The sequence below is a fragment of the Falco punctatus genome (genome assembly GCF_963210335.1).
Source record: "Falco punctatus genome assembly, chromosome: 3".
In the NCBI taxonomy this organism is placed as follows: domain Eukaryota; kingdom Metazoa; phylum Chordata; class Aves; order Falconiformes; family Falconidae; genus Falco; species Falco punctatus.
In genome coordinates, this window is record NC_137582.1 from 69635395 (window position 1) to 69654082 (window position 18688).

General features: G+C 40.4%; 1 protein-coding gene and 1 long non-coding RNA gene across 11 annotated transcripts in view; one reads left to right on the plus strand and one right to left on the minus strand.

Moving 5' to 3' along the window:
- Positions 1-401: 401 nt before the first annotated feature.
- On the minus strand, positions 402-1594 carry LOC308060161. 2 transcript variants are annotated; one of them, XR_013926625.1, is made up of 2 exons: positions 1453-1594; positions 402-595 (listed from the first exon to the last, which is right to left on the minus strand). It is a non-coding gene; the product is annotated as an uncharacterized lncRNA (long non-coding RNA). The 2 variants fall into 2 exon arrangements; XR_013926626.1 differs by lacking the exon at positions 1453-1594 and adding an exon at positions 979-1064.
- Positions 1031-18688, plus strand: part of ZNF236 (zinc finger protein 236) — a gene marked incomplete at its 5' end in the record, with an annotated part of 96124 nt that continues 78466 nt past the window's right edge. For 5 of the 9 annotated variants that reach the window (XM_080378516.1, XM_080378520.1, XM_080378518.1 and 2 more), the window contains 3 exons: positions 1031-1271; positions 13650-13792; positions 15093-15257. In XM_080378516.1, coding sequence (XP_080234642.1) covers positions 1031-1271; positions 13650-13792; positions 15093-15257 — 549 coding nt within the window. The other 4 variants (XM_080378521.1, XM_080378522.1, XM_080378524.1 and 1 more) reach the window with 3 other exon arrangements.

Sequence of the window (18688 nt, forward strand, 5' to 3'; positions counted from 1 at the left end):
TTTTAATAATACCATTTTAATACAGGCTACTGAAACAGTATATAATAAACAAAACAGAACTGGCCAGAAATAAAGAATACAGCCAGATGCTGGCCATATTGGATAAGGGGAGAAGAAAAGGGATATCCAGGAAAGCAGTAACTTGAACATTGTTAACAGTTCAGCAACCAGGTTCAATGGGAAGTAGGTAGGTAGTTTCACCACTGTAGGCAGAATTCTCATAGCAGTTCCCTTTGTATAGAAATAGTCCCTTTTTTAAAATTAAAAAAATTAAATTTTGAAATTAAAAAATTAAAAGATGCAGAAAGAAAATGTAACTCTGAAAACACTTTAGAATTTTAAACAGGCCAAACTACTGAGGTTATGAAAAAAGAATAATCAAGTCACCCATCAAAAACGAGTGTTTTGTATTAGAGGTTTTATTTAGCAAGAAAGAGGTGTAATAAAAATCTCATCTCAGAGACTGAAGCCTATGAATTCCAAGATGACATACAGCAGCATCTCGGGAGGCGATGAAAGCCATGAAGCGCTGGAACAAGCTATCAATAAACACATCTCCATCTTTACCGATCCTTTCCCAGAGGGCACGCTTCCCCTGCACACAAATCACAGGTGGCAGAACTAAACATTACGGCTTATAATACCCCGAAATTGCTGTCAAACGACGCAGTGGTCTTTTAGGACCTCCTCGGGATCCCCCCCCGGCAGCAGGCGGCGCGGGCGGCAGGGCTCAGGGGGCCCGGCGCGGCGGGCGAAGGCCGCCCGGGGGCTGGCGAGCCCCGCGCCCACGTCCTGCACGGCTCAGGCGAGAGGCGGCACGCACGGGGGGCGCCGGAAGGGAAGGCAGGGAACGATCGCCCCCAGGGACCAGCGCCGCGGCTGAGGCCCTGCCCGGCCCGAGGCCGCCCCGCCTGTTTCTACGCCAGCCCTCCTGCCGCAGCGACACGGCGCATCCCCACCGTGTCAGCCCCGCCATACCGGCCCCCGCAGCCAACAAGCTCGGCCGGGCCAGGCGTTAGCCCCCTCCGCCATGACCCCCCGCGCCCGGCCCCGCCCGGTGCCCGCTGCGCGGCGCATGCGCCGCCCTGCCCGTACGTGCCAGCCCCCGCCCGGGGCACGCAGGCACGCGCAGGGCCCCCCGGCGCGGCTCCCGGCGCATGCGCAGCCGAGCGGCCCTGCCACCGCCCCTCCGCCCCCCCACCGGGCCGCCGTGCGCCCCCCGCCCGCGGTGGCGGTGTGCGCTCAGTACGCCTGCGCCGCCTGGCCCTGCCGTGAGTTTGCCTCTTCCCCGCTCGCTCTTCTCCCCCCGCCCCCTTCCCTGCCCCGGTGGGCCCGTGTGCGCCTGCGCCAGCCCCCGCCTGCTGCGCTCCCGCAGCGCCGAGCCCGTGGCGGCCCGTGTATAGGGCCGGGTTCGCTCTCTCGTCCCCGCCCCCTCGTCACCCCTTCACCAACCGCCGCTTCCTCCGCCGTTGCCAAGTGTGTGTGTGTGTGCGCGCTGGGGGGGGGGGGTGGGGGGAGGGAGGGGGCAGCCATGCCGAGGGGGCGGCCTCCCAAACCCAGCAGGGAGAGTAGCAAGGCCGGCACCGAGTCAGGTAAACTGCGCGGCCGGGCGAGCGCGATACGCGCCCGGGGGTGGAAGCGCGGGAGCCGCGAGAAGGCGAAAAGCCTCCGCGGTCTCCGCATATAGTCCCCGGATATGGGGGAGGAAGGCCGGGTCTATTGTGTGAGTGTATAGGCGAGAGGGCGGAGGGGAGGGGAGGGAGCCTGGCCCGGCCCTGCGGAATGATACCGAGCGGGCCGCTCCGCCGCCCCACACGGCGTGGGAGGCAGGCTGGCCGCCGAGCCCCGCAGCCTCTGCCTGCAGCCCCTCGCCTCCCCCTGGGCGAGCGGCGGCGGCTCTCATGGCCCCTCGCCCGCAGAGGGTGCGGGCGGAACTGGTCGCGGCGCGGCCGCTGCCTTCGCTTGCGGCCCCGTCGCGGGCCGGCGGAGAGGGGTCTCTCGGCCCGGGCCAGTGGCCTTGCCTGCCGCCTCCGGCCGCGGTGCGGGCGCCGCCAGCGCGGTTCTGGCGCCGGGCCGGCTGGAGCTGGTGCGGGCTGGAGGAAGAGCCCGGGCAGGCTGGCGGCGGGCAGGACAGGAAGGCTGCCGAGTCCTTCCGCCGCTTTTCCCCTTCCCCTCGCACTGCCTCCCTTCCCCCCGGCCAAATTAATAAGAGCTTCCAATAAAGGGTGGTAAACGAGTGAAATTAAGACTCAACTCTTCCATCTCTCAGATTACAAGACGGAGGGCTTGCTTTGTTTGAGGCTTTAAAAGGCACCCTTGTAGTCGTTTTCTTTGTGAGTGTATATATATATATATATATATATATATATGAAAGAGCTGGGTTTCTTTCCCAAGCATGTATGAGTCTGTCTCACACTTCAAATTTTTGCTTGCATTTTAGCGTTGTTTCATGACTAGAAAATACTATAGGGCAGCGTTGCTTTGCTGGGCTTTGGTTTATTTGACAGCAGTTTGAAGTGAGTGAGTTTTGTGGCTCTTTTGTGTACATTCCTGCTGATGTTACTGGCAATCCGTGAGTAGTATCTGAATAAAGCCCACAAACTGCAAAAATCGCGTGTTTTGGGTAGACCTGAAAGCCTCATCAATGACTTTCAGTGCAAGCGTGTAGCAGTGGATTCTTTGTAACAGATAGAATGGGGAGAGATTTCCTAAAACACTCAAATACCACAGTTATTTCAGTCATGAAAAGAGAACTAATTAATATTTTCAGTATATATTTAGAATATCTGGTTTTCTGGCTCTTGAAGAGGAATGTGTTGATGAGTCTTCTGTCTAATACTTTTTGTAGAATTGAAATGTCTTGGCAGGCCAAAAAAACTCCCACGAAACCCCCCAAACCTGTACTGTTAAATGAGTGTTGGCAAGTTGGGTAAAATGTTTTCTCCGGTAGGGAAAGCCAAATGGGCCATAGTTTCCTACCAGAAGTTCTTATTGGGGTTTTTTGTTTGGTTGGTTTGTTTTGCTTTTGGAGCCATTGATCTCAGCTTTTGACCACCAGGTACTAAGTATATAACCCAAAGAGCTTTGGCTATTACCAGTTTTGGTAGCTGAGGGGTCTTTTTTTTTTTAATCTCTACTTAATTCTCTAGTAGTTCTTGCAAGGGTACACATGTATCATATGTGTGTAAGCACCTGTAATAATGGCACGATGTATGAATGAGATCAAGAGATAAGCTGTCCATAAAACATGTCTAGTAGCCATATCCCTAGTGCTTATAGTTGCACAGTGATCTTAGACCCTTCCTATGGTGAGGTGTGGCTGACAGAATTTACTGTAAGTTTGTTCCTACTTTTCCATGTATTTAGTTTTTTAAAAATAAATTTGTTAACTTATGAAATTGCAGTCAAGCTACCTCCATGAAACAGACAGCAGTTTACAATTACAGGGTGTAGGGCTACTGCAGGGATTCGGAGATTTCTGCAGTCTGCAGCTGCAAGGATTCTGCCCTGTGTAAGCAAATACTGTGGGTTCTGGAGTCTAGTCCTTGAGATTTCAGCAGTTCAGAAAAGCAGCAAAGTCAGTGTTGGCGAGTGTCACTCTTTCTTCTGCACTTACATGTGGCTAAAAGAAGGTCATGAATCAAGAAGTTCTGGCTGAGCAGGACAACTTGACTCTGGGAAATTTATGGTCTCAGGACAGTTGGCTGTTTGTCCCATTCATATACAGGCTGACAGACTTTGAAAACTTGAATTCCACAGGGTTCACTTTTAGCAGGAGGAATTTTATTTAGAAAATAGCTGTTTACACAAAAAATAAATTTCATATCCTTTGCTTAGGAAATGGTATGGTTTTAGGTTTTGTGCCTTTTCAGGTCTTCAGGATTCCTACAACCCTGCACACTAATGGCTTTCATGAAAGAGAAGTGTTGCTCTCTGTAATTGTACAGTCTGTATGTTTATGGTAATACAGCTTTATTTGGAAGAAAATACAGGTGAATTGGCAATGTTTTGTTGTGCAGCTTCCTTAGATGACTTTCACCACCTTGCATGTCAAAAAACTGAACTCTAGATGGCAATAGTCAAAACAATATCTTGGCCTCAATGGCTGCTATTCTAAGAGATTTTTTTTTTGCATTGGTAGTGTTTTCCCAAAACCATCTTGCAATTATCTCTCTTTTTAAAATTTGAACTGTTCAAATTGACCTCTCTGGTAGGCACAAACTGAAACACAGGAGAGACTGCCTGGGCGTAAGGAAACACTTTTTTTTACTGTGGTGGTGACTGAGCACTGGCATTGGTTACACAGGGAACTTCTGGAGTTTCCTTCTGTAGAGGTACTAAAACCCCATCTGTATGCAATCCTGGGCAGCTGGCTCTAGGTGGCTCTGCTTGAGCAGAGGGGTTGGACAAAGTGACCTTCAGAGGTCCCTTCCAACCTTGCCATCATTCTGTGATTCTCCTTTGAGGTGGATGAAGTATGGGGTATGAGTCTCAAAAAGCTTGAAAAAGCTAATCTTCTGCGATTTGGGGTTTTTCTGCTCCTTGATTCTTGTTCTGGCTGCTTAGCAGTGGTTGTATATCAGATCATTTTACAGAGGTGTGGTAGGTCTTTAGCTCTTGTCTTTTGGAAAATTTCAGGGTGAGACCTTGAATATATATAAAGCAAGAAGAATGCATTAAAAAAAAATGCTACTCCAGATGTTTTTAAAGAAGGAAAAGCAGCTCTTAACACATAATTGGTGTTAACACACTAATAACACAGTTACACAGGTTTTCATGACATAGCCTCTAACCTGAAAGGAAGTTAAAAAAGAATTATTCGTGTGTGGCTTCAGCATTTCCAGTCTGGCTGCTGTGATTCTAAGTAACTTGCGTTACAGTATTTGAACTGCCAGAGTTTTAGGCCATATGAATCTTCTGTAGTCTACTGTGCATTGTTGCCAGCATTCATTTGAGAATCACTGGCTGAGGGGCAGTTCTGTTTACTCTGTTCCTTAGGAGTCTCTAAAACACTAGAAAGTGATTTCCACTGCTATTGTGCAGCTAAGGCAGCACAAAGAAAACATGCAGAGGGACATTTATTGTGTTCTATTTATACTGGTATGTGTTTTGTCATGTCCCTTTCTGAACATAGTTATTCTCTCATTTAAGCTTGGATATGTTAGCAAGACAATCCCTCAAACTGTTACCTTTACTTTTAGTTTTACTAACTGACTTTGCATAAAACATTCTTTGTATGTTTTTTTTAAGATATTAGTGTAATAGAAGATTCTTGTTTTAAATATTTTAGGAGCTTGACAGAAGTGCCTGAAAATTGAAAAGAAAAAGCCTTGAAACACACAAGTATTTTGGAAGGTGCTATATGATTTTGCAGTGAGAAATTTTTTAAAAAATATGGTAGGCCTATATTGTAAGGGTGTAATTTTGAAATATCTTACTCAACTCCTTGTTTCAATTAGAATTTAGCAATGAAGAGTTCCTATTAAGTTGGAATTGAATACCAGGCTTTTACTGTTCACCTAGCTAATGAAAAGACTATGTTTGAAGACATATTTGTTATAGATACAGAGTAATATTTTGAGTGCTTATGGCTAGGTCCTGTGAAAACTTAGGTGAAAACTTGAGACTTTGTCACTGGTTCTTTCTGCTAATTTGTGAGTTTCCATTTTGTCCCAATAAAGGTCTAGTTGTTACCATGCATGCATGGGTAGTCACTGCTTTGCTATGTCTGTTATTTCAGGTGTAGGAGAAGGATTTTGAGGACTCTGTTACCGTCTTGCACCCTCATTCTTCTTTTCTTCCCCTAAATTTTTCTTCCTGGTCGTAAAAGTCCTTTCCATTTGTACCCGTGCTGCTTGTCACTGAATAGTAGCAACATAAAATGAGCAATTTTGACTTTCACAACTGTCTGATCATTTTCTAATAGCAAAAGAGGAATTCTTTGAACAGCAAAGTGAAATACTTGCGGGGTGTCCTGAAGCAGTTTTTAAGCCTAGAGTATATGTCCTATATTTAAATGGAAAGGCTACTTTTACACAAATAAACTGAATTCCTTTGTGAGTGCAGTTAAAACTTGTGTATTTTTACTTTCAGAGGGTCTGAATTTTAACAGAAGTCCCATATGAAGAGTGGTAAATATTAAATATAAGAAATGCAGAGAAAGTGATGTAGCTTTAAATCTGCCTCTGCAGAGCTGGCTGTATTTTGTTTGCTGCCTGTCATGTCAGTCCTCTAGCATCAGTTAAGGTGTGGGTATATTGAATTAGGGGAAAGTCAGTTCTGAGGCTTTACATTCCAATATTCTATTGAAGAAGAATGCAACTTGAACTCCCTGGTTAAGTATTTCCTGAATTTATATTACGTAGATAATTTTAGTAGCTGTGCACTATGATTTTATATAGTGACCTCTGACGAGAGGAATAGGTGAGTGATGTCATGCAGGCAAGAATGGAGAGGTGGTGTACTGCTTTTGTGGTGTGGGCTAAATCATTTGAATACAATAGGTATAGGCAATTCCTTTTAAAAACATATAGGAGGGACAACTGCTCAAACTTTTGCCTTAGAAAAGATAATCTTTAGGTTTTAGAAGTGACAGTTCTGTTTGGTCATCTCACTGTTTTGCAGTAACAAAATGTAATTTCATGTATGAGGATTATGTTGGGTCTCAGTGAGTAGAAGACAGACTTTGATTACACTGGCATACTTTTAATTCCATATTACAGTCACTATACTTGGAATTTGTTAATGACTTTTCCACAGTAAATTGTGCAGTTAAATAACTTGGTTTGAGTTCTGGCTGTGTGATAACTTCAGCCCTTGTTTTGTCCCTTCTCCTTAGCTTTCTGCCACTTGCAGGTCCTCATTATTTTATTCCCTATTACAGTTGTGCTCATACCTTCATACCTCATTAATTCCTATATATTAAGTTCTTCCAGTTATAACTAAATTTCTATTGGTGACCTCTCATGTCTTTTTCCTTTGAGTTTTTCTGCTGTAGTGAGATTGTGTTCCCTCTTGGGGAGAGGGAAGATCATGTAGGAAATCATTTAGTTCATTCTGAAGTTTCTGTTGATTTTGTAGTGGCTGGGCTTGGGTAAGTAAAGGTTGAGGTCTCAAGCATGGGACGTCCAAGTTGTGTAAAAACAAACAGCTGAAAAAAGCTAGTTTAGTATATTCATATGCAGCTGTCAAAGAAGTGTAACTCCTGTTTGGGAATATTTAGCAATAGATACAGCATTATTTACCTGAATGTCAGATGAAGCTATCAGAGTTGGTTAAGGAAATACAAATTTTAAGTTACCTGTGTAGATGGAGGTGATGTGGATGGTATATCTATGTGGTGCGTTGAAACTGGCCAGCAGTTAAGCACTCTCCAGCCCCTTGCTCACTTCCTTCTGCAGTAGGGTGGGAGAAGGAATTGGAGTAGCAAAAGCAAGAAAAACCTTGCGGGTTGAGATGAAGACAGTTTAATAAACGAAGGGAGAAAGTAAAAAAGAACAACAAACCCAAACAAAACCAGCAAAAACTCCCAATCAGCTGGTACAAAGGGAAACATGCACCACCTTTCATAAGCAGGCTGATACCCAGTCAGTCTCTGAGCAAAGACTACCTCAGAAAGACCACCTCCAAGTTTGTATTGCTGAGCATGATGTATGGCATAGAATATCCCTGTGGTTAATTCCAATCAGCTGTCCCCTCCAGCCTCTCTCCCACCCTCAGCCTATTCATTGTGGTGTCAGAGTGAGAAACAGAGGTGGCCTTCACACTGTACAGACACCACAATAGCTAAACATTGGTGTGTTATTGGCATTGTTTTAGTCACAAATTTAAAACAGAGCGCCATAGGGGCTGCTGCGAAGTTAACTCCATCCCAGCCAGACCCAGTACAGTCTATTTAGCATCTAACCAGCTACAGTGGAGCTATCAGTTCTCTGTCCTGTCAGGCTTCTCTGCTGCCTGCAGTGTATCAGTGTGGCTGTGCCACTTCTGGAGTCATCTGTGGTAGTGAAAGGAGTACGCCTGCTTTGTGTTGGCAGATGCTGAGCAACTGGCACCTGGACATCCATTCCGGCAGTGTGCTCCTGGAAGCTAAGTGTCTGGACTGGTGCCACTTTAAATTGCAGATTGGATATTGACCGAAATGTAATAAAAATACTTGTCTTATATGAGCAAGTCACAGTTGATTTTTGGATTTTGGTCTGATAATGTGGACTGAGAGCTGAGTCTTTGCCCTGCTGCTCTCATGAGAAGTCATGAGGAGTGACTGCTGTTTTTGTTTGGTGAAAGTGCTGAGTTAAACTAACCTGATTCTTCTATGGTTGCAGAACTAAGCAAAATGTTTTAATGATTCATTGTAATTTGTGTTCCATGACTCCAACTGTAGTATGAGAAAACATCAGTATTGCCATCTTTTTTTTTTTTTTTCTCTTGTCCTACCACTTTCCACTCATAAATTAGTAAATAGGTTTTGATAGGGTCAGACCCTTCTGTCCCTAGACTTGCCAGCTGCCATTTAACTTCAGTGACAAGTTTTCATCCATGAATTCCGCAAGCTTGAGTGTTGTATTTGCAGTGTCCTCTCGGTTGGATGTGAGCAGGCTATTAGAGATCTAATAAGGCTGTGCTGCATTTACAGCTGAATGAGCCCATCTGCGCCTTGCAGAGAGGACTACAGGCTGCCATGAGGCACCGTGCTGCTTACATAAGGAAGGAATGGTTGGGAGCGCTCTAATTCAGTCTTCCTCCTTCTACATCGAGTTGTCAGCAGTGGCTTACAGCAGAGAGCACCTGCTCGCTGACTCAACTCCCGAGGTCAAGTTTTCAGAAATCTGAGTTGACCCGAAGCTGGATTGCTGCTGCTCTGTGAGGGACAATTAATTTGAAAATAACTTTGTAACATTAAGAGTATTTAAATAAGTCCATTGTTAAACTGAAAGTTTATTATTGTTGTGGGTACTTTGCAAATCTGATTCTGGTGTTTTGGGGCACTTTGGACAAACTAAGAATACAGACAAATGCATGTTTGACATTGCATAATGAGCTAAGTGTTCCCTGTTTAGTTTAATTGTATTGATACTTGACTGTCTCAAGCTGTGATGGAATAGGGTTGATTTATGTTGCAATTAGACAAACATGCAAGTTGAAAAAAAATGACAGTAGCTGTTGCATTGTTTCCATGCAGTTAATATTAATTAATGGCAGTGTTTTAAACTTTGCAGCTGTTAGTGAGGTTTATCATTTGTTGTAGTATGCAGACCTGAACAAATCCCTTATATTTCAGGGGATTTTTTACTTTAAGACTAATTTTGTGTTTAATCTATGTTTATGGACGTCAAGAAGTAGCTTCTTTCTAGTAAGAGCACTGTTTTTTCATGTGATTGTGTTGACATTATATGCTTAACCGATTAATGTCTTCTCTAACAAAAAAAATCACACTTTTATTTCTCTGTTGTTGACTTGAATAGCATTCTTTAGTTCGTTAACAGCAGACTTGTGTTTCCATCTGGACAGAGTGTATCTGACAATAGACTGTTTAATCTGTGTACCTAATATTTATATTTTTCTGAGAGCATAGACATGACATTAGATATTTATGATAGGGTTGCTAATCTGATACATGATGAATTGTGACCATCAAATGCTATGTCACATATCAATTATTTTATTTGCCTTTTGTACACAGGGAGTGTTTAGGGTTGTGGTGGGTTGTTTTTTTTGGGGTTTTTTTTTTGTTGTTTTTGTTGTTGTTTTTTTAAAATCATCAAATTCCTCAGAGCATTTAAAAGTACAGGATTCACACCCAACTGCCAATTCCTTGAATTAGCATCATCTGCATGCTTTTGGGTGTTCAACAATATTAGCCTTTCAGATAGGTTCAGTATTCTGTAGTGTTTGGCTTGTTCCGTGATCCAAGCTGATGCATCTAAAAGCATTTTTTCTCTGATATGAGGAAAGAAGATTGCATAACTGAGTTTTAGTGCTGATTTCCCTGAAATATGGTAATGTAGGTTATTACTTTGACTTACTATGATGTAGAGGTATCAGTGTAAATAATGTCTTCATCTGGTTATTAATTCTTCTAACAAAAAACTCTTGTCAAACTGTTACTTCATTTTTACATTGAAACTAAGACAGACCCAAGTCATACTTTATAAGCCTGTGATGCCTGCCTGAAAAGTCAAAATACAGCTCACTTGCTTGTTACTTCTTTAATTGACAGTGTCTTTCCTGTTTTTCTGTCTTTTCCAATTCTAAACACAACATAACAGTTTAGTCCTTGCTGTTATCCAATTGCTTGGTTTCAGTAGGGGTATTAATCTGAATACTCTCCCTGTTACTGGAAGAATAAAATAAAAAGTCACTTCCTGCATCTTTTATGAAAGGAAGCTGTGCAACTCTCAGCAATACCCAGTATTTGGCTGGTAATTGAGAACCAAAGTATTTTAGTGAGAGTACAAGTGAAAAAAGATTGTTATAGCCTCATGTTTCCCTTAAGCTACTTCAGACATAGCATTAATGAATATTTTTATTTTAATCTCCATTAGATCTCAGTCCTGCACTTTGAGTGAAACAACTGAACTTTCAGAGTTCTTTTAAATCCAGACTAGACTGTCTTTCTATTCATTCTGGCTGTAACTACTTGGAGCAGTCTTCAGCCTGATCTTCCAGTAGTTGAGCCTTTGAAGAATTCTGGAATCTGATAAAAATTGATTTGCTATGCCTTATCCTTTAAGGATTTCTGCAGTAAGCATCCTCTGCCAAGTCAAGCTGGAGTTTACAGTCCAGTTGCTTATTGTAGAGTCCAGTTCTGGTTCTGAAATGTCTTTCCTTTGCTCTTTAGCAATATGAAAGATAGTACCAAAAAAGCGTAAGATTTGGCTTTGGAAAGAGATTTTCTTTGAATGAGTAAGTCTTACAATGTTACAGACATAAGCAATGAATTTTCTTAATGTGTGCTTTTTATTTCTTCTTCCTTGGGGTCTGAGGGCCTTGAGGAAGGTGAAAATGCTTGCAGGCGGTGCAGGGTTTATGGTCACCCATGAACTAGTTTGGAGAAGTTCGTGATGCTTCAACACAGGGTGTGATGTGCTCAACCATTCATTTCCCAAAGCTGTGGCTGATTTTCTGTGTTTACCTATGAAGTATTTTAAGATTATGCTGTTGTTACCCCTTTCTGTTTGTTTTACTGGTGATCATTTCCTTATTTGTAAAGCAAAAACTGAAGTATCTTCTTCTGGTATGTTTTTGCATCAGGTGGTATGATTTCATACACTTGCAGTCATCAAATTCTATTGGAACATTACAAAGATTTTTAATTGTTCATTAAAATACAGTTAAACTCCTTTTTGAATTCCAGAGGAAAATTCATAGCTTGTCAATTAATCAGTATCGTGGTTGATACTGGCATGATACTCGTAGGTCAATAATGTTTCTATATATAATGTTTATTAAATGTGTAAGTCCTTTGGTAGTATTATTTAGATGCCAGTGAGCATGTTTCTTTTTCTGTGTTTCACATTGTAGAGAAGTTAGCACCTTACACTTTTGCTACTTCAACAACTTAAGCATTGTTTTTGTATGTTGTCCAGTGCCTTTGATCTCAAGAGTGAGTGTTTAAAGATAGTAATCTCTTTGGTTCATGGAGAGGGCTTAAAGGCCTTTCTGAAGTCATGGATTGTATAAATTTTCAGTTGTCATTTTAAAGCGAGAGGTCAGGCCTTCCTGGGGTTGAACAATTACCACTTTTTCTAGGGGAAAGGAAAGCTGCTTGCATTACATTTTCATATGGTCCAAGTATTGGAGTAGGTTTTTGTTCACCTTTTCTTGTCATGCCAGTATTTACAGGAATTGATTTTGTGCCCTTTATTCTACTCGGGTATATTTATCACAAGGTTGCTTAAAGGACAGTGACTTTGTAATTAAAGCTGTGCTTTTCGGCTTTTGAAGAAATGTGACCATTTCAGGGATGTTATTGGTAGTGTCTGCATATACTGTGAATTTATAACCGAGAGCCCTTTAAAGGATGCAGTAGGTTTTATACGTGTTAAAGATTTGTGATACTTACGTAAAGTATTTCTCTCTAACAGAAAGATATGTAGCTAAACTTTGCAAAGCAAAAGTTAATTGTGTGACAGTCCAGAGGTGGGAAGCGTAAGTTCCCAGGACGTTGTTTTGGTTGTGATTTCTCACTCAGATTATCATGTACTGAAATGTTTTCTAGAGCTTTCTCAAGTACAAGCTTTTAGAATTTGTTTATGAGAGTTTTAGCAGGAAAAAAAGGTGGTCGGGACGAAAGGTGTTGGTTGTTTCTTTTGTGTGTCTGGTTTTCTTTGTTTGCGGTTTGTTTTCTTTCCTCTGTAAGTGGTGTGTTGAGTGAGACAGTATGTTGAGATGGGTAAAGTACTGAGCAGAAGTACTATATGCATTGTAATCTTCGGTTTCCTCACAGGAAATGTAAACAGGATGCTGTAAACTTCTAGTTGTGTTGTTACTTCCTATGCTGAATTCTTACATATGTGGTAAGTAGTATAGACTTTCTTAAAGGGAAACATCAGCCCTCGTGTGTCTAGATAATAAAATCAACATTCCCTTTTTTGCATACTGTTGCATTCTGTTGTTTTGACGCACTTTGAGTTGTGACAGTGTTTGAAACTGAATTCTGTGGATTTTTTTCTCTTTATTGTCTTTTATCTGCAGCATGAGTAAATAGATTTTTATTTTTGTTTTATTAATACTGCTTTGAATGATCTTACGTATTTTAACCCCTGCTGCCAATTGCTGTTCTTAAAGGTTTTCTTACAAAAGGATAATTTCCTTAGTAATACAGTATCTTTTCAAGTGTAAGATGTGTTTAACTTACTTGAATTAATATTTTCCATATCTCCTGAATATTTATAGGACTGACTTCAGCGATTTGAGACAGAGGATATAGAAGCTTGCAAATTGTGTATCAGAAGTTGTGTGACTGTAGGAGTTCAAAAGAAGAAAACTGTATGGGCATAGAGCGGGTCTATTTAAAAAAAATTTTCCTCTGTTGAATTCATGTGTACACACTTTGACTTGCAGTTTATTGCATCTCTGTCAGCTCTTTGCAACATTAGTGTTGGTTTTACAACTGCAAAGGTAACCAGTAAGGGGGTTACATTGCCAGAAGCAGAAGAAAGAAAAGATGCCTAAATTTTTCTTAAAGAGAAAAAGAGGTGTCGGGGGGATGGACAGGGGGACAAAACAGGACAGAGGGGACAGAAAACCAATGTAGACAGAACTGTTGACTGTGTTGTGTGAAAAAGGTCTTTTCAGAAATGTGTAATGTAATATTAAAAGTAACCCCGGCAGTGTGTCTTATACCTAGTGTATTTTGCAGCATTTTATTTTGTTGCGAACTTGATGGGTGTTTATGAAGCACAGAAATAATGTATTTCATATTACTAGGAAAAGGTGATATTTATCTCCTTAGTGACCTGCAGTTGGAGAGATGGAAATATTCTGTTGATCTTGTGCCAATGGAAGCAGTAATGGTTATGCCTCATATCTTCAAGAGCCCATGAATCCTGTATAAGACAAAATCTTACACGAGTTTGAATAGTTTCTGGGTTTTATAATAAATTACAATGAGACTTCTTACAAATGTTTTGATGCTTGTTTTGTAGATGATGTTCTGACACCAAATACAGAGAACAGTAATTTTCCCTACCAAGTACCTAACTTCCATAAGTGTGAGATCTGTTTGCTGTCCTTTCCAAAAGAGACCCAGTTCCAGCGCCATATGAGGGATCATGAGCAAAATGACAAGGTATGAATTGTAGTAGGTGTAAGCTTAGAAAATGCTAGTGCATATTGATCTTTTCTATACTGACAAGTAAAAGTAACACAAGACAGAATTTTCTTTTTTTTCTTTTCTTTTTTTTTTTTTTTTTACTCACATCACTAGTAATTACTATTTGGGGACATCAGAGTTCTATGAAGTTTCTCTTTCATGCTTCCTTATGTTTCCTTTGAGACAGGACCTTACTTTGATGCCATTTATTTAAATTGTTGTTTCCAGTTCAGTGGTTTCTAATTTTAGCCATTTTCTTTCATTTTTAAAATATTCAGGTAGATGAGATTTCTTTAATGTTCAAACTGATACTACACATTAACAATAAAAAGAAAATAATGGTTGTATTGAATAACTAGAGTCTGCTGGACTCTTAGAGCTGTTTTCTATAATGTTGAGCAACCTAATCTAGTAGATATGTATTAGTCAGTAGATTAATATCACTACTCTAGCCGCTTACAAATAAAATTTGGGAAAGAATGAGAAAAACAGAGATATGTGATTAAGACTAGGCTGACTTTACGCAGTTTTTGCCACAGGTTTCATCTGTATTCTGAAGTATTTTATTTCTATTCATTGCTTTTTGTTTCACAAAGCTAAAACTCCTTTACACGTGTGTGAAAAATAATTTTATTACTGTTTGAGGTAGCTGTAGGTACAGATTGTAGGTACAAAATGTAGGACTTTGGGATGATAATTCATGTATACTATTAACTACTTAAGTAAAGTTGAGATATAAAAAATGGAGGTTGATACTGTTAAAACCATTCTATTGCACACTTGTGGAGGAACCATTATATCTAAAAGTGAAGGTGCTCTTAAAGAATGAAAACTGATGGTGCGGTTACCACTTGAAGAGCAGTCAATCCTAGCATAAACTAAGCTGTTTGCTTTGCTGGTTCAATTATTAATTTTGCTTAAGGGAATCTCAATCACAGTCTCTGTTGAAGTAAAAATTTATTCCAGTCTCTTGCTCATTCTTCTCTTCTGCTAACTTCCATCTCCTCAGACAGTCTGTTTTGGGTCTGCTTGCTTTAGTTCCCCTGCCTTCTTTCACCATATGGTTTTGGAATGCTACGTAGGCATTTTCAGTAGTGAGATGCATAGAAGAGAAAATAACCAAGACTAGTATTACTAAGGATCATTATCATATGTAGGTAGTTGAGTTGCTCATTTTTATTTCAAACATTTTTATTTATATGGTCATATGTGTCACCTAGGGTATATGTATTTAAGGGGAGATTGAGTTTTGTCTTTATTTTTGTGGTTTTAACAGCCTCACCGATGTGACCAGTGTCCAATGTCATTTAATGTTGAATTCAACTTGACACTTCATAAATGTACTCACAATGGTGAAGATCCTACGTGTCCTGTGTGCAACAAGAAATTCTCCAGAGTAGCCAGTCTGAAAGCTCATATAATGCTACATGAGAAGGAAGAGGTAATTCATTGAACCTCATAATTTAAATTTTGAGAAGACATGTCATAATGGCTATGCTCCATCCCTTCCCTATATGCTTTAAATTGGAGGACTGAATAAATGGTCTCATTCAGAAGAAATATAAAATTTCTAGTGGCGAGTCTGTTTTAATAATAGCAGCAGAAATTAATATAAGCAAATGTTCTTATCCTGTCTTTACTAACAAAGAGAATCTGTGCATGTTTAATAGATAACCAGGTCATATGTGAACATTAACTGATCAGTTATTTACATATACTTTTATTTTGAGCAATTTCTGTGACTTCAGGTAGATTGATAAGCCGACGCGTTATAGTTTGGGTGATCATTTTTGATGATAGATGTCATAGTGAAGCATTCTTGCCATCTTCTTTCTTGCATCATGAAGCTGTTCCCTTATCTAGAGCTCCCACCCCTTTTTTTGAGTGGTAGTTCACTTGAGAAGACTCTTTATTCCTTTCCCTCTCACAGTTTAATTTTCCATTTTTATAAGGCATGGGTTAAATTCTTAGAAACAATGCATAGTAGTATTTTGCACACTTTATAGTCATTAACTGCATTACTGGTGTTGCCAGAGTTGATTGTACAGCCCCAAATACCAAGTTTTCATTCATGTAATTATCTCTTCCCCATGTAAAGCCTTTTTTAAAATTGCAGTTTGTTGGAGAACTGGAGCTGAGTCAAGTATGCACTTTTATTGCCAGACTTCTAATCATACACATAACAACTGTATGTTTCTCCATGCCAACTGCAGACAGCTTGCAGCAGTTTTGACCAGTAGCTTTGGAGTGATAGGCCTGTCTGCATTTTCCCCTAAACCAGGCAGAGAATGCCATCTGTAGAGAATGTTGTCTAAGAATGTTCTTCTGTAATCTTGTTATCACTTCACATATTACCACATACACATCTAAGTTAAGATGAGAGGACCTGAATACAATTCTGTTGCATGTTGATATATCTATAGTGGTACATCGTGTAATGGCTATTTATTGAGGAAACCTGATTTATGAATTGCTAAAAACATCGGAGTAAGGAAGCTGAGCATCAAGAAAGATGCCTAAGAGTGATTTTTAGTATTCATTTCTATCACAAAGTGACTTTTTATCCACTTCAGCAGCTCTGATATTGATGCTTGGTGCAGATGTCAGAAGAATAGGTTGTGTGATGCCTTCCAATTTAAAATTCAGTCTGCAGCTTGAAAATTGTTTATAAAAATATGAACACCTTTCAATTGCTAATGAATATATTCTTATAATGCCCTGTAATTCGGTGATAAAACAGAGATGAACATAACAATTCACAGAGAATTGCAGGAATGACTTTCCCAGTAGTTATGCAGAGGGCCTGTAGGAGAGCTGGAATTTGAAAGTGATGCAGAGGGTCTTGACGATGGCACTAGCTGTCATTCAGGAATTTTTTGTAATGTGCAGGGTAAGAAGTTATCAGTGGAGTGCATTCTCTGTCCTGTTTGCTATTCCTGCTTTTGTTGTTCAAAGGGTTGAAAATTTGCAAACAGCAAAGACACATACGAGAACATAGCGATTGAGGAGCTTGCTGTACGAAGCTGAAGTTTGGGTAACTTTAACCTTGCTTTGTGCTGCATCAGCCAGCTTTATCTACAGCTGAGTGCAGAAGGGCAATAATAAGAAACTAGTGTGATTAGCTTCTTGAGCTCTCCAATTACATTTGGGAGAGCATGTCTGTCTGTTGAAATGCAGATTTTCATAATCAGTTGCTCCTGTTAGAGGTTCCAGATAGAAGCAATTTCCTGGGCTATTGAAATCAAACTTGCAAGAGACCTAACTTTTCTCTTCACATTCTGTGGTGATTTGTGTGTGATGAACTAGGTAACAGGAAAAAATATTTGAAATTCCTCACTTTCAGGTAGCTTTCTTCTGAGAAGCCATAAAGAGCATACCTTGTATAAATATGCCCAACCTTATAGATGATTCTTGGTTTTGTCCATTTCTTCAGTGGAAGTGGACAGTGGTACCCATGGCTACTTTTTGACCTGGTGAGACCGGAATGCTAAATTAAAACCTGAAAAATTCTGATTTATTACATTAAAACTGCTAATATGTTGTCTTTCTCCATGACTATGAGGTTTTCTTGGGCTTTAGGAAAACTTTAGTGTGTTGAAAAAGTTAAAACTGATGCTTGGCGGATATGAAGTGAAAATTCTCTTGTTATAAAATCCGGGGGGGGGGGCGGGGGTTGCGGTAGGTGTTGGGGTTTTTTTGGTGTGGTGTGGTTTTTTTTTTTTTTTGTGAAGAGTGTTTGCTGTATTTGATTTGTCCTGTCTTATAATTGGGGAGCAATGGCCTGAAAAAGTGCAAATGAAAATCTTTTTTTCAGGTAGATTCACTGACACTAAACAGGTGAATATCATGAGTATTAAAGTGTACCTTCAGATATTGCATCTGATAAGACAAAGATAGTTAATACAGGCAGAATTAAATGCATATGCATAAAGTGTTATAAAATTATTTCTGAGTTTGGAAATTTTAAGTATTATCTAACAATGTATGATCAGCCCCTTTTGTTTAATGTCAGAAGGTGGGTTTAACCACACTGAGGTTAGCAATGTGCAATTACTTGTTCTGTGTGTGAATTTTTTTGTTTGCTTGAGGGACAAATGAAATAAATCTGGTACTGCCTATTCCAGAGAGGCTATTTGACGTGATAGATTGCTCTGTACAGTTCTGGTTTACCATTACCTTGCTTTCCTACAGCAAATTCCACAGTAACGAATAAAAATACATGGAATTCTGTTGTCTCAAATATTTCTTAGGCTGTTATTTTTTTTTGTGTGTGTAAGTTGCTTAATATGATACGTGCAATAGTAACTTAATGTTATAGATATGTGTGTCTGAAAAATGCTGGGAAGCAATTGAAAACCTCTCAATTCTGAGAGGGTCCATGAGCTTGGTATAGTATGTGCACTGTAAGATTCTCTTCAGATAATTCTCCCCCATTTGTATGAAAGAATCATCATAAACCAAACCTGTATAAGAACAGTATTTTTCAGTAAGAAGGATTTTTTTTCAGATTTGAGTGTAGGTCCTGGAGGAGAAAGTAGTATGTATTTATTGTCCTACACTGTAGCTTGAGTCCAGTAATAATGATCTCTAGGTTAAACAAGTAATTTTTGAGGTCATTAATTTCATTAAATTTCATTAAAGGACTTCAGATTTTTAAGTTAAACTTCTTGTGTAGTTATAGGACAAGGGGTAATGGCTTTAAACTGGAAGAGGGTAGATTTAGGTTAGGTATTAGGAAGAAATTCTTTACTGTGAGGTTGGTGAGACACTGGGACAGGTTTCCCAGAGAAGATGTGGATGCCCCATCCCCGGAAGTGTTCAGGGCCAGGCTGGATGGGGCTTTGAGCAACCTGATCTAGTGGAAGGTGTCCC